General features: G+C 41.3%; 1 protein-coding gene across 1 annotated transcript; it reads left to right on the top strand.

Moving 5' to 3' along the window:
• Nucleotides 1-911: 911 nt before the first annotated feature.
• rhoub (ras homolog family member Ub) lies at nucleotides 912-7379 on the top strand. Its single transcript, XM_068711324.1, has 3 exons — nucleotides 912-1319; nucleotides 3286-3344; nucleotides 5245-7379. Exons 1-3 carry the CDS (start codon nucleotides 1103-1105, stop codon nucleotides 5698-5700), a joined length of 732 nt encoding a protein of 243 aa, XP_068567425.1. The 5' UTR covers nucleotides 912-1102; the 3' UTR covers nucleotides 5701-7379.
• The last annotated feature ends 7269 nt before the right edge of the window (nucleotides 7380-14648 follow it).

Raw genomic sequence — 14648 nt, 5'->3', positions numbered from 1 at the left:
AATAACATAAAGAAAGACCTTATATTATCTATCCAGTGGAAATGACCATGTTGTTGGTGCCCTGTTTGTTTCTGGCCCAGGTTTCTTAATTCTTGTTAACGTACCTGCGAGGGCTAATCTGATGTAAAGGTAGGATGTTGCATGTGTATTTGCATGTGAAAAGTGTGAACCTGTTGCTTTTGGGCCCCTTTATATGCTCACCCTGCCCTGAGAGTTTCAGGCATGTCAGTTTCGCTAAACTCTTGCAACCAACCACAAGGAGGCGACACAAGTCAAGACATTACTTCAGTCATATTCAGGTTTTCCAAGTGTCCAGTTCGTCCGTCATCTTAGGACAAGGGACCAGGATCACTTCAGCCACTGAAAAGTTACTCAATCAGACGGACAGTGACCTTTGAGTTTGCCCTGAGTGAGCTATATTTTGGTCTTTTACTGCGCATTCTCCAGTAGATAACAGTTTGAGGCCACTGGCTCTTCCTTCTAGGCTCTGCTTAAAAAATTTAAGTAGGTCAGGAGGTCTGAAATTTCAGTACATCATGTGTCATGTTCCGAATGGACATCAAGATTGTCCTTGGTCTTTTCACTGGTGAGGACACGTCTGGACTTGCCCGCACAGGTTCAAACTCAATGATCTCATGGCAACTTCAGTTGGCCAAAAAAAAGAGTAACAGTTGGGTGTTCAGTGAAGTATTAACTAAAATGAAAAAATCTAATAAAAAAATCAAACAAGTTGATGCAGTATATTTTTATTTTCTAATTTCCATTAAGAACATCCAAATGTTACACTTTTTTATTTTTTATCTAGACTTCGGCCCACCGCTGTTGGGAGGTGAAGTGGGTGGGATTAGTCAAATCAATCTGAAGATATAACGCTTTAGACCCGCCCTCGCATTGTAAACTGCAGAGTCCCAGCCTGTAGTCCTGATGCTGATCGGCCACAGTGGATTTGGCAGCGCGCAGGACAGGAGGAGACGTTTTACGCACGAGTCCCGCTCGCAGTTATAAGCAATTGGCAAACTCGTTGTAGCGAGGGGATCCTGTTCTCATGGTGGGTCCTTCATCTTCCCGTCGAGGAGAGCGCGGTAATGTGCAAGCTGATTGAATGGTACCCCTAGTCACCATGGATTACGGACGGACCATGGCCCCTCCAGTACCCCCGCACAATCCCACACAAACCCGGCAAGGGCAGGCGCAGGAGCGGCTGCTGAAGTGCGTCCTGCTCGGTGACGGAGCGGTGGGCAAAACCAGTCTGGTGGTCAGCTACACAACGAATGGCTACCCAACCAAATATGTCCCTACTGCATTTGATGACTTCTCAGGTAAGCCCAAGATACTTCTATTTCAGTTTCCTTATGATCATTTTAATGCATTAAGCGTTCGGAATATCACCCCTCATTCCATGGATCAGAGATTAGCACAGACCCTTGTATAACTGAAGTCTAGTGAACATTGCTGTATTGAGATTGAAGCCAGCGTCCAATTAAGATACAGATTTGTTGAATGAAACTATGTTAAAAAAATGTCCACTTTAAAAGTTAGTCAATTTGTTTCCACCTGCCTTTTTACTGAACTTATCTTCAACTTTTCATGCTTTGGCAGCACCCGTCCATTCTGTTATTTCCCCTATTATTCCATTGTTACGATAGATGTGTTTCCTATTTCCTTCCATCAGTGTTAATGCACATGAGTTATCCTCGCTGATGTAGCCAGGTTTCCATTTGGTTTGAAAAGTGTTCCACTTTTCAAACTTTCTCACTTGTCCCAGCAAGCTTTTGTTTACTGCAAAATAAGAGGACAGAACAAAATACTTCAAACTGGAAACTTGTTTCAAACTGATCAGTGTCAGCATTAAAAAACACACCTGTGACCTGTTGATCACCTTCATGATCAGGTCTTCAGACTGTCGCTCCTCAGCTTTTCTTCAGAAACTCTGAAAACCTTACTCTGTTATGACTAGCAGCTATTATGGTCATACACAAGAGCATAAAGTGACCGTATTGATGCAGGACAAACTGCTGAATGAAAAATCACACAAACACATTTTATGCTTATTTAGAAGTTACAAATTGAGTCTTGACATTGTGTCCTGTAAACTGACTTGTACACTTTTTTTGTCATTTATCTTAGTTAACTATCTGACATTACACTGGTGTGCAGTAAAACTAACAACTTGGCCAACACACATCCCATAAAAAACCCGCTGAGAACACACACCACCCTTCAGACGAGCGCTGGTTTTACCCTCACATACAGAACAGAGAGCGTCTCTGGTTCAGGGGTTTGGGATTGCACAACTCTGCCTATTGTTGTCAGCATTGACCCGCGAGCCCTCTCCTCTATACTGGAACGGGCACATCTGTTGCAGTGGCTCAGAGGCAGAGATTGTCTTTCGCCTCGGCCTGACAGAGGGTGATTGTGCTGTTGGGGCCCTTAATGGTGATGTCATTTCTCGGTGCCCTGGAATCAGAGTGTCCTCTTGAAAGCTGACAAATGAGCAGTTACGCCATGCCACAGGTGGCAGAGATGCAGAGGAGCGTGAGGCTGGAAGAGGGGACGATAAGAGGGAGTTTTGATCCAGAAAATCAAAGGAGTATCATATGTCAAGGATTAGGAAATGATTACACAATGGCTGCTCCCTCTCACTTTCCTTTCATTCTCTCCGCCCGCTCTTTCTCCCTGCTTTTGTAATGGTATGATGCCTGTCCTACTACATGAATAGTTCCAGCGAACCCTTTGATCAGGTGGTATGACCGACCACACACTCCAGGCGTATTGTAAATGTTTCCATGTGCCTGCTGCTCCGCATTGTGCTCGCTCCTCTGAAAATAATAAATGGCCCCATAATGAAACTGTAAGATGACTCATCCACTTTTCCAATCTGGAAATGAGGCCAATTGGAAGAGTCACCGAAATGAACCATCCATTAGACAACCTTGGAATGGCCTCTGTAAAAACACAACAGAGAACAAAGCTCACAGAGTGGTCCGAGTGACAGTAAAGTGTTATGGTCTCAACGGTAACTGGCAGAGTGGGTGGGCGAGATGGAGCAGGCTGTCTGTGAGCGGTAAGAGCTGAGCAGGGGGTCTTTGTGTTTTCAACTGGCAGGCTTTTGTTTATTCCAGAGAATATTCTGTTGGGTTGTGTGTGTGTGTGTGTGTGTGTGTGTGTGTGTGTGTGTGTGTGTGTCTTAAGTGTCAGGTGCAGGCTTTATTAGCCTACACAGACGTAATGTCATGTTGACAGCTGTAACTTATTATCTCTGTCTGTCTGTTTCTGTGTCCACAGCTGTGGTTCAGGTGGATGGAAACCCGGTTAGACTGCAGTTGTGTGACACTGCAGGACAGGTGAGTTTTGGTGACACACAAACACATAATGCATTACATATTTGGGACCCTACGTATGCCCTGCATGCCTCTCAACCTTCGCTACACCCAGATGTCACATTTTACTATCTCTGTGGATGATAAACTAACTGTTGAACGGATTCCCATGAAATGTTGTACAGACATTCATGTCTCCCAGAGAATGAAGCCTTGTGACTTTTCACATTTTTTGTTTTAACTTTACATTAAGTGGCATCATCAGGTCAGATACTTTGGTTCATGATCAAATATCTGCAAAACCACTGACCCTCCCATCAGCTTCAGCTGTACTTTGTTTTTAGTTCTAATTAGCAAAAGAAGAAATATCGAAAAATCCAATAGTTTGATTAGTTGCAGATTAGTTTTTGTGGTCGACCCAGGTTGCCTTTGCTTCACACGGGCTTCTTGTCTATTTCATCAGTATTAAAAAGGGGGGAATTCCTGGGCTCTGCTGTCAATCTTCATCTCGTATGAAAATAACAACGCCCCATAGAATAGCTGTATCTCATGGTGGTGCATTGACAGGGTGCTGAAGGAGAGGAAAAAGCCAGCAGGTTAGATTGGAGGTGTTAATGCCAAAAATACCTTAAATATATTTCAGGACACCGTGGTGCAGGGCGCTTGCCAGACCAAAGTAATTGACTCATTATGTTGGTACTTAAGAGAAATCTTGGAAGGACCAGGTTGTGAAAGAGTGTTTTTATTTCCCTGGAGCATGGGTGGATGTTTCATAATCCAACTCAAAAGAACCCTGCCCTGGGAGCAGCATATTTTACAATCGCAAACGCTGAGAGGGCACTGCCAGTTCTACACACTCTCAAAGACAACTTGGCTCTAGAGGGGAACAAGGTATTTGAACAAGCCCCTAATACAACCTCACAGCATGTTGTAAACTGCACACAGTGTTAAAACTGCACACACACATGCACACAGACGCACACAAGCAGACAGGCATGGGCAAATAGGCGCAGATAAAAGTCGGCAAATACCTACTGTACTTATGCAATTTCATAAGAGGGGAGCTTGAGCCAGAATCAGGTTGGGCTGTGCCAAAAAAAAGAGAGGACAGATAGATAGATAGATAGAGAGAGAGAGAGAGAGAGAGAGAGAGAGAGAGAGAGAGAGAGAGAGAGAGAGAGAGAGAGCCTGGACAGAAAGAAAGAAACAGTCCAGAGAAAAATGATAACAGCTGCCGCCAAAGCTGATAAACAAAGTTGCTCCTTGCTCAGAGATGTTGATGTCTGTAGGTTCTGCAGATGGACCTACGTCATCAGATCACAAAGCACAGCCAAAGCTGCTTGTGTGGGAATCTCACAAGTTGATAAGTGTCCACTGTAGTTGTTAAGCTGAGCATGTTAACTGTTTGAATTCATGACTACATGGTGCAGATTCGGTCGTGCTTTGAAACCTGACACAGAGTATTGTTTAGGTGAAAAGGGATTAGGAGATGTGTGCTGGAAAGGAGAGGGTTAAGTGAAAGAAGGAGAGTTTTGTGTCAAGTTTCTGCCAACCTTAATCTGTGTACTCAAGGGTGTGTGAGGCCCTTGTTAGTCAAAGCTGTGTGGCTCCAAAGTGTGACTTTTGGAAATTTACTATAGATTCTATAAATGAGTGGGCAGGGCATCACTATGTATTAGCACAATATAAACTCTATTTGGACAGTTTTTTTATTATTATTGGCACAATTCCCTTTCCTGTTATGTTGTAGTACTTGAGTGTGTTGACCGGTTACTGAAAGTGCATTGGTGTGTGGTCAGCCTGGGTGAGAATTGAAGGAAGATGAGTCATCACAAAGTAAAGATTTTGAGCTATATGTTAAGGTGAATGTGCCTGATATTTATAAATCACCACATTGCCAACCATCTGGTTCTGTCTCCATCAGGATGAGTTTGACAAACTCCGGCACTTCTGCTACAGCCGGACAGACGCCTTGCTGCTCTGCTTCAGCGTGGTCAGCCCAGCATCCTTTCAAAACGTCTGGGAGAAGTGGGTCCCCGAAATCCGCCGCCGCTGCCCCCTCACGCCCATCCTCCTCGTAGGCACACAGTGCGACCTGCGGCAGGACGTCAAAGTGCTGATCGAGCTGGCGAGGCGGAGGGAGACGCCAGTGCTGGAGGAAGACGCCAGGGCGCTGTCAGAAAAAATTGGGGCGGTGACGTACGTTGAGTGCTCGGCGCTGACACAAAAGAATCTAAAGGAGGTGTTTGATGCGGCCATCGCTGTCGGTCTGAGGCAGTTTGACAGGAGAGCGAGGCGGGAGAGGAAGGTCCGCAGCACAGCCGATAAGATGAAAATGCTCTCCAAGTCCTGGTGGAAGAAGTATGTGTGTGTCCAGTAGGGAGTGAGGAAACCCTGTGACTGATGATGAAACTGGATGTAAGGACTACTTTTTCGTTCACCTGGACGACCCCAGGTGTGGTAGCCAGAATACCTAATTCAGTGGAGCAGTAGCTCAACAGAAGCAAAGTGTGCCTACCGGAGCTGGAGAGTTTTTGCAGAAATCCTCTTTGATGATGCCTAAAAGTCAGAGAGCATGAGGCTGTAAGCATTGTCTGCTCCTCAGAGCCAGTCTGAACTGTCATATATGACTGTGACCAGCATTCAACCAAAAAAAATGGAGTTAATAAAGTTTAATGGCACATATCATACCGGACATGTCCAAAGGAAACATAAGCTGACTTGGAAGGGGAGGTGTTCAGACAGTGATCTTATGTACTAAAAGTGTACTCCTCCTATGTGTCTGATATGATGCCCATCTTTAAAAAAGTATATTATTTTCTGTGTGCTACACTGTAATTCCCCAACACTTCTTATAGATTTATTTACTAAAATCAGAACTTGAAGTTAATGTAAACTAGATTGAATCCCCAATCAAAGATGCAATAATACTACTGTTGAGAGTTTCCTAAATCAGAAGCAACTCTAGTGACCACACGTTAAGTCTGGTCTGTAACTGATTGCATTTATTTTAACTCCTTATCTTTTGGATTACAATCAAATGTAAATGAGTATAAATTCTTTTAAAATCTGATTTCTTGTGGAGTGTTGGAGTCTTGTGTAGGGATTTCTCTACACCAGCTTATGTCCGTGCCACATGTTGAAGTGTTGCTACATCTGTCACACTGTTAGTCAACAACACAGTTAGAGGTCTATAAGCTCCTCACCAATACACACCTTCTACAGTAGATTGATGCCACCAAACATTAACAGAGGAAACCTACTGATGCCTAATAACATTGTTTACCAAATCTATTCTGGATAACACATGCCTGCTGTTCAGCTTTACCTGAACTGTCAAAGAAACAGCTTTTTAGTTTCAGAACTTTACTGTTACAAGGTTGCAGCATAAAGTTGGGTGGTGCCTCGGTACATTGCACTTATCACACACAGTCAAAACACACCACTGAAGTCTCGCCATGCAATGGCCTTTGGAGCAGTTGTGTGGATTAGATGTAGAGCAGGTAAATGCATCTGTGGTGCTTGAGATGTAGGTTTACTCAATGTCACTGAAACAGAAGTGTCTGATCTGCATGTTTCCTGCACCACCCACCGGTTCGGATGATCATTGTCATTGCAGTCATGGCCTTAAACAAATAATTATCCGTCATTCTCAGTCAGTAAATTGTAGAGCTTTCCTCTTTTGAAATTATACAGTAAATGAGGTGAAATCACCAAAGAGACTGATTCTATGTTTGCTTCTTATTTTTCAGAAGCCTGTCATTCAGCTCTGTCTATTTATCTGTTTCTTCTGGGCCAATAACTGATCAGCAGCAATACAGAGCAGATGTATGAAATATTGTATGTCTTTATGTATGTTACATAGTAATCATTTATGATGTTTGTAATGTCATTGGGATAAATCTGCCTGTACATATATAAGTGACTCAGTCATTGGCTGTGCTGTCCAACTCTAAATGGTACTTACAGTATGAGTGTTTCACTTAATGTCTGATTTTTGGCAGGAGAGCAGTTTGTTGAGCTGAATGAGCGGAACAAAATAAAATGTGAAATATTTAACCTGTCTTCACTCTTGAATCTTCCATGGAGATATGTTATCTCGACTGTCACAATGAAGAGAGAATCATGTGATGATAAGAGTGAAACAGTGTGTGTAACACACTTGCTTTCTGAGGTCAAAGGTTATTAGAGTATGAGAAGTGTGTTGTATTTGTTTAGTATGTGCTTGGTCGTATCATGGTCAAAAATACAGATGTTTCTAACCAAAATGTAGGTTAGTTAGCTTTTGCTAAAAGTGCACAAAACTTTAACAAGTCTTAAGTGGAAACAGACATTATGAATAAAAATGCATCATAGGCCCTTTTCACACCATTTTGACATGTCATTGCTGGGTAAACACAGGTGTATTTAATTACATTAATTAAGGCCCACCTAAACGGACCAGGGCCTTGGTATTGTGTGTGCTGGCTCACTGGAATGGCTGTGGTACACTAAACAAAACGGGACCATAATACATTTTATCAATAACACCTGTCTTTACCTTTTTATGACACGTAAAAATGTCTGCCGTGAGTTTAGTTTTTTTGACATGAGAATGGGGACATGAATTCTTACACATCTACAATTATATTAAGGATGCCCAACACTTATTTCCATTGTAGTCCTTGTTAAAGATCAAATATTCACCATATAGTTCACTTTATAGCATGCATCATTTCTGTTGTCTTAATCTCTATTAGGAATAATTTGACCCTACATAGTAAGCTCATATTATCCCATAATGCGATGTAACAAATGACCTACATTTGATGGCCACTAACCATGAACTAAGACAGAAAGTAAGATACACAGTGGACAACTGCTGAATGTGTAATGACATGAGTAGTTTTTTTTATTTTGTCCCATAATTTTCTGTATAGTGTGTAGTGAATAAGTAAACAATGTCAGCCACAGCCAGTCTCTAAAATGAACTGAAAGCTATCTTTTTACAATGTTGTGAAAGAGTTAAATGTGACTTCAAAGATTTAGCCGCAGAGGTTTTGTCGGCACCAAGACTTCTAACTATGCAGGATCAGATGATTATAATTGCCTGAAATAGGCTTTTCCTCCTATTCATAGCTATGTGTCTACACCACAGTGCACAACAATGGGCAGAGAATGACAGTTAGCTAGGTATCTTGTACTTGTTTGGGAGCGCTAATGATAGGGTAGGCAGCTAAAAGAGAGTTTGTGTCATCTGGCAGACTGCAGATGAGTATGTTGTCCGGCCTCAGAGTGGGTAAAATTGAGCTAGAAGTGGTGCCAAGTGGTCTAATTATGATAGTTAGTATGGCTCCACTTTCCACCAATATTTTAGCAGGAAACCCCACTGTTGTGTCCTATGGCAACCATCTTGAGAAACCTGTCCTGTGATTTAGCATTGTGGCTTGTGTGTTTGACTATAATAGCTACCTGTCTGAAAGTTATTGCCTTTGGTGGGATTATTGAGCTGTCAATCATGAAACTAACAGACAGAAAACACACCAGTGGTGAAGTCTATAGGCCTACATCTGTTGGAATTTCACGGTGAGAGACTGTGTGTCCATGTACGAGTGTCTCTCTGCTAACATAGACTGCTCTGCTGAATATAAATACCAAAACTCAGAGAGCCCGGTTTCAAGCGAAACATAATGTGGGTGTATTTGCAGGACCATGTAAACGTAAAACAAGTTAATGAGCCAACAAGACAATTTCATGGTCATAGGTTCACATAGGCAAAACTTTGTGGCTCAGTCTGATGGCTTCCACTGTAGGTTCAGTCCCGTAGAGCTGCTTAGTTTCTCTGAATTTTTTTCAAAGCACACTGCCTAGCGGTGGGGAATACTAATGTTTTTGACCAAAATCAAGTCAAATCCTAAATGAATTGTTCGACATTTTGGGAAGTATGTTTAGTTGCTGCATAAGCATTAGACGCAAAGATTGATGCCACCATCATATCCAATTCAACATGAAGATATAACCAGCAGCCAGTTAGCTTAGCTTAGCATAAAGAATGGGAGAAATGGCTAGCTTGTTACACTTGTATTTTTTAATGTATTATACAAACAAGATATAACATGTTAATCCATGAGCTTAGAAGCGTTTTTAGGCAGATTTCTTTACCTTCATGCTAAGCGTAGCTAACAGGCTGCTGGCTCAATTTCATATTGAAATTCAATATGACAAAATAGAATCGATCTACTGGTCTACCTTGGCAAGAAAGTGAGTAAGCATATTATTTGAAATGTTGAACTAGTCTTTGAAGATAAAGTCTAAAAAATATGACATATACAACCTGCATGTTATGCACATAATGGTAAAATGTAAACTCTTCTTCATGCAATTGAATCCCACAATTCTGGAATTGTTACTGGAGTGTTACTAGCAGCTTTGGCCCTGGATGAAAGTCCCTTTTAAAAAAATGTTGGGTGAGATAATGGTGTGAAATGGGTGGCCCAGTCAGCTGTAAAAAATCAGATGGTTGTTGAACTTTTCAGTCCTGTAAACCCAATTCCTTACGTAACTTCTGAGAATCATTTAGGTAACACGTGAACTCTGACTCCACATGAAAGAGCAGCTCTGTAATCAGTTTTGATGTCTTAAAGTTGGTGAAGGATTTCTCTGGCACCCCCAAGATAATTGCCAGCATAACGACTGGAGCTCAGCCCATGGGGCGGGATTACTAAGGGACATTAACGATGTCGATGAGCTCTGTGGGGTGGGAAGGGATACAACCAGTAGACTGTGGTCCACTTTGTACATTGTCTGTAGGATTAACTGTTGCCCAAGCTCTTGTAATGCGATGCAATATGTCTGGGGCCCTGATTAAAAGACACTCACACGTAGATTTAACCAACGATTGAGTACAGTTCATTATTCTTGACAGAAATCTGCTTTCAAAGTATGTTTAAGACCCCGGTCTCCCTCCTGTAAGAAGCTACTACAGTGACCTGTTCTCATGTTCTCATAATTCTATAAGCGTTGAGTTCTGGGTCTCTTTGTGATTATGACACAGGTTTAATGAGACTTCTCAAACTTTTTTTAATAATGTACCCTCTTTGTAATGTTTTTTTCAGCCAAGAAACCCCTCACAAGTGCAAACCATTTTTAAGTGGAAAATAAAAGGTGTTTGTTGAAGCAGTTGACAGTTTAAGGCTTTTCATGATTACCTTGAAATAAATTAAATATGAAATGTGGTCAATCAAACTTACATTTTTAATAGAATTACTTATAGTAGTATTTTAGCAATCATAAAAAACCTCCCCTACCCCCTGCAGTACTCCTAAATACCTAAGTAGAATGCATATGTAGATTTTGAAATGCATGGAAATGAGAGCCAGACAATAACCCGTCCAGTGGGGTGGATGTGGAAGCCTGTGGTCTCCAGCTACATCCCTCTTCCCCAGGTCCCCTTCAAGGCCATTTTCCTTCCATCCATCCACCAGATGCTCTCAGATCCCCCCTCCCCCAATCACCCGACTGCCCCACCTATCTACACACCTGTTCCAACTTCTCTCATCTACTCTGCAGTTGCCTGGCCTTCCCTGCACACCTGTTCACCTGCATCTCAGTCCCTCATCACCCTCTCAGTTCATAACTGCCCATTCATTCCTTGCCATGCCACTGCTTTTGAGCCACCATAACTGGAACCTGAACCTAACATGGATCTAGTACCTGTCCCTTGTTTGCCTTCCTATCTGTGCCTGCCAGTAAGTCTATATACTGTACATACAGTATGAGTATACCGTCAATACATCACTGAACTGATCCTGTATGTCTGCTTCATCTACATTTGGGTCCTGCTATCTAACAGTGGTGAGAGTACATGATGTAAAAACAACTTTACAAAAAACTAAATATGTGAATATCTTCACTTCTATGAGACATAAATAACCTTTTCATGCTTAAATATATCTGAATATTGGTTATTGGTGGTCTTGGGTGTCAGCAGTGCGTTACGGTGTGAGACAGGTATTTAGTGGAGTGCTGTACTGCTGCACTCTCCTCACCACCTGCATTGTACTGCACCACTTGTGGGAAATGCACAACCTCTGTACTACCAAACTAACGCATAGTAAAAGGCACAGCAAAAAATATAAAATTAATATAAAGTCAAATATAGAAATAGAAATCAGCTGTTAAGTGAAAAGAGATTACTGGAGAGAGAAATTAAGTTTGGTTGGAGTTGGTTTATGGATAGAAATATTTTTGTCTAAGCTCTTTTTTCATTTCATCTTTGGTCTAAAGCCACCAACCTGCTGTTAGCTAACTCTGTGGTTGCAGGAGTGGCCTGCCTGACTTGCTACAGTATGGCGTTGCTCGCAGGATTATGTTTTAATAAGCTTATATAAACACCCCCCACAGTGTGGTCTCATTATGGGAAGCTAATTGAGTCGCTCTGTCCCGGGGTCAGCAGGGCCTCTTTGAACAGCTCAGTGTTTTGCTATAAAGAGGCCCATCTCTGCCTCCAGAACATCTGTCCTGTGGTCTGTGGAACATGTGTCTTTTCCTCAGGCAAACTGTTTGGACATGCACATTTTTGTATCCTTGCACTTGCACATGTATTATGTAAAGTTGTTTAAACTGTAGCCTCCAGGTTCATTCACATAAAATGACTATATGATACCTTTGTGCTCAAGCAAATTCTTTGTAAATCAGTTTTGATATTTTTCAACCTCACACAGTTCTTTGTCCTTATTCAATATGGCGTTAGACTCCTAAGTTTCCTGGAGCCTTGCTTGTGTTTTGGTCCATCTGTAAGGTTTTATATTTAATTAATTTGTGTTATTTTTAGCCATGCAAGCGACATGGCGACCCACACGGAGTTATTTCTATTGGACGGAGTGCCATGAAATTTTGTACAAACATTCATGTTCCCCTAGGGATGAATGATAATAACTCTGGTGCTCCCCTGACTTTCCATATCGCAAGCATCAGGTCAGCATTTCTATTCATCCAGAAAGCCGACTTTATGACCAAGTATCTGCAAAACTCAAGACATTCCCATCATCGTCAGCTATACTTTTGGTTTCATGCTAATTGGTAAACCTTAGTGTAACCCAGTGACAATATAGGGTTAAAATATGTATTAATATAATGTGACTGTCCTAATTTGTACAAGTAAAGGGGATCAATCACTCAGGAAAGGTGGTTTGGTCAAGTCCCGCCACTAGCTGAGCTTGATTGACATATCACATGGCACCTGCGTTGTCAAGTGGAACAATGGTGTAAGGTAATGTGAGAGAAGGTGGGGAGATTTTGTCCTGCAACCAGAGAAAAGAGATTCGATAAGTAGCGTTAAAAGTTGACATAATTAGTAAAAGCTAATGTATTTATTAGCTTACTAATCAACACTGATGGAAACCAAAAGAAGAAGCAAGAAGTTTGAAAGTCCCGTTTTCCTTCTCCTTCTATCCTGATAAGATAGCAGTATGATGCTAATGTTGCTAACGTCAGTTGTGCGTTAACTGCAGGTTTATTGAGTTTTGTGGAAATGTGATATAGCGCCCTAGTTGTTGATTGCTGACAGTGAATTAAAGCAAAAAGGTTAAGCTCTTGGTTGGTAACGCTAACGCAAGTGAAATAGTAACAATTTAACACGCAATTCAGCTAGGTAATGTACTATTGCAGCCTACTTATGTTCCATGTTGCAAAAACTAAGGTCCATTGTGTGAATTGCACTGTGAAGAGAAAGTTGAAATACCATTTAGTTTTTAATTACTATTGCAAAATCTCTATAAATGTTTCAACCAACATTCTAATGTGTGTAATATTAGTTTTACTCTCACTAGAGAGTAGGCATTGCAAATATTAGCTTGGCCATATGTTACATGCATACTGCCTACAATCCTTTCTTATGATGGTTTGAGTTAACACTTAATGGCTATGTTAGTAGTACTATAGGGTTCAATGACGTATAATAATTATTCACATATTGAGAATGAGACTTTAAGTATTGAACTAGACAGTAACACAAGGCCTGAACATGATGTCGTTGAGTGTTATACTGTATGTGCTGCTTAGTGCTGCTTTGTGTTATGCTTTGGTATAATTTCTGTGTACCAAATGGACAAAACTAAATCTTAAAAGTAGTGTTTTCAAATAACAGGTCAGGTCTTACGGACAGAGTGAGGACCACTTTTGATGATCCATTCCTATCAGTGGCGAGCCACTTCAGGTGATTCTACCTGCAAATGAGAAGTGAGTCATCGAATATATTCCACCTGGTGGCAGGATGGTGCCAGTTGCCATCACACACATCCACAAAGAGTGCACTCTATTACACAAAATAGTCACAGGAACAGTCACAGACAATGAACTACACACAGTGGATTGGCAAAACGGATATAGTAAGTGATCATGAAACACAGACTATTGACAAAACCTAGACACGTAGACATTTAAGTTACTATACATTACATTTTGCAACTTACCATGTTACCATGCTAATAGTAACTGGTTACTGTGAACATGGTTACCATTATACCTGCTATTTAGTTTAAGGCATTTAGTTCAAAGCACCAGTCTGCATCCGTACAGCCATACAGAGCTAGCGCGGCTGTCTTGTAACATTGGTAAGGCCACATAAAAAAGTCTTATTTATTTTTTTCTTTGTTATCCATGTTGTGTGCAAATATAATGCCATTTTGAAAAGAAAACTTTGTGATTGAGTAAGCAGACGAGCTTCTGAACAAAAATGGTAATCCAATTTACCACATGGCCTACTACCTGTAGTCTAATCACATCCTCTGTCCTGCTCATACATATGCTCTACTGGACTCTTTACTGGAGGTTAATCAGTAAAGCCATTACAGAAGTAAGCTTCCATCCCCTTCTTTCTTACAACTGAAGATTTGACTAGCTAATGTTTTAGCATACAATAGTTTGCATTCAAAACAATTGCATGGATTTGTGTTTTTACTCAGACGTTCTTATAGTGATTAATCCAGTTGTAAATGTGGAGCATTAAACCCACTTGCAATTGCCAGAAGTTCCTAGTTTGTTGCTTCATTCACAAATCCACACGCCTGTGTTCTTGTCACATGTGGCCTTTAATGATATATTGTTGTTTAAAGAGGTAAACACAGGACAAGGTTGTGTAATTCCCCTAGGTTTATGGTTGAGCAAACAGCTGAAAAGATAATTAACCTGTTTGGAGATGACAGAAGCGGCTCCCTATCTGTCCCTTATCAGCAGCACTGCTACACAATGGAAACTTCTCTCCATTGAAGATTGTTGTTAATAATTGATGTGAGTTATGTCTGAATTTCACATGTTGTCTTGAAGATTAAGCTGTAAACATTATAGATT

The sequence above is a fragment of the Cebidichthys violaceus genome, unplaced genomic scaffold (assembly GCF_023349555.1).
Source record: "Cebidichthys violaceus isolate CVI_PGR_0920_01 unplaced genomic scaffold, fCebVio1.0.p SCAF_1, whole genome shotgun sequence".
Lineage (NCBI taxonomy): Eukaryota > Metazoa > Chordata > Actinopteri > Perciformes > Stichaeidae > Cebidichthys > Cebidichthys violaceus.
The sequence above is the reverse complement of the archived record's forward strand: the minus strand, read 5'-3'. Positions and strand labels throughout refer to the sequence as shown.

Bases quoted from the DNA above. Each gene is read 5' to 3' on its own strand.
- rhoub (XM_068711324.1), top strand. From the start codon at position 1,103: ATGGTACCCCTAGTCACCATGGATTACGGACGGACCATGGCCCCTCCA. The intron at 1,320-3,285 runs GTAAGCCCAAGA...CTGTGTCCACAG, and splicing joins TGCATTTGATGACTTCTCAG to CTGTGGTTCAGGTGGATGGA. The intron at 3,345-5,244 runs GTGAGTTTTGGT...TGTCTCCATCAG, and splicing joins TGTGTGACACTGCAGGACAG to GATGAGTTTGACAAACTCCG.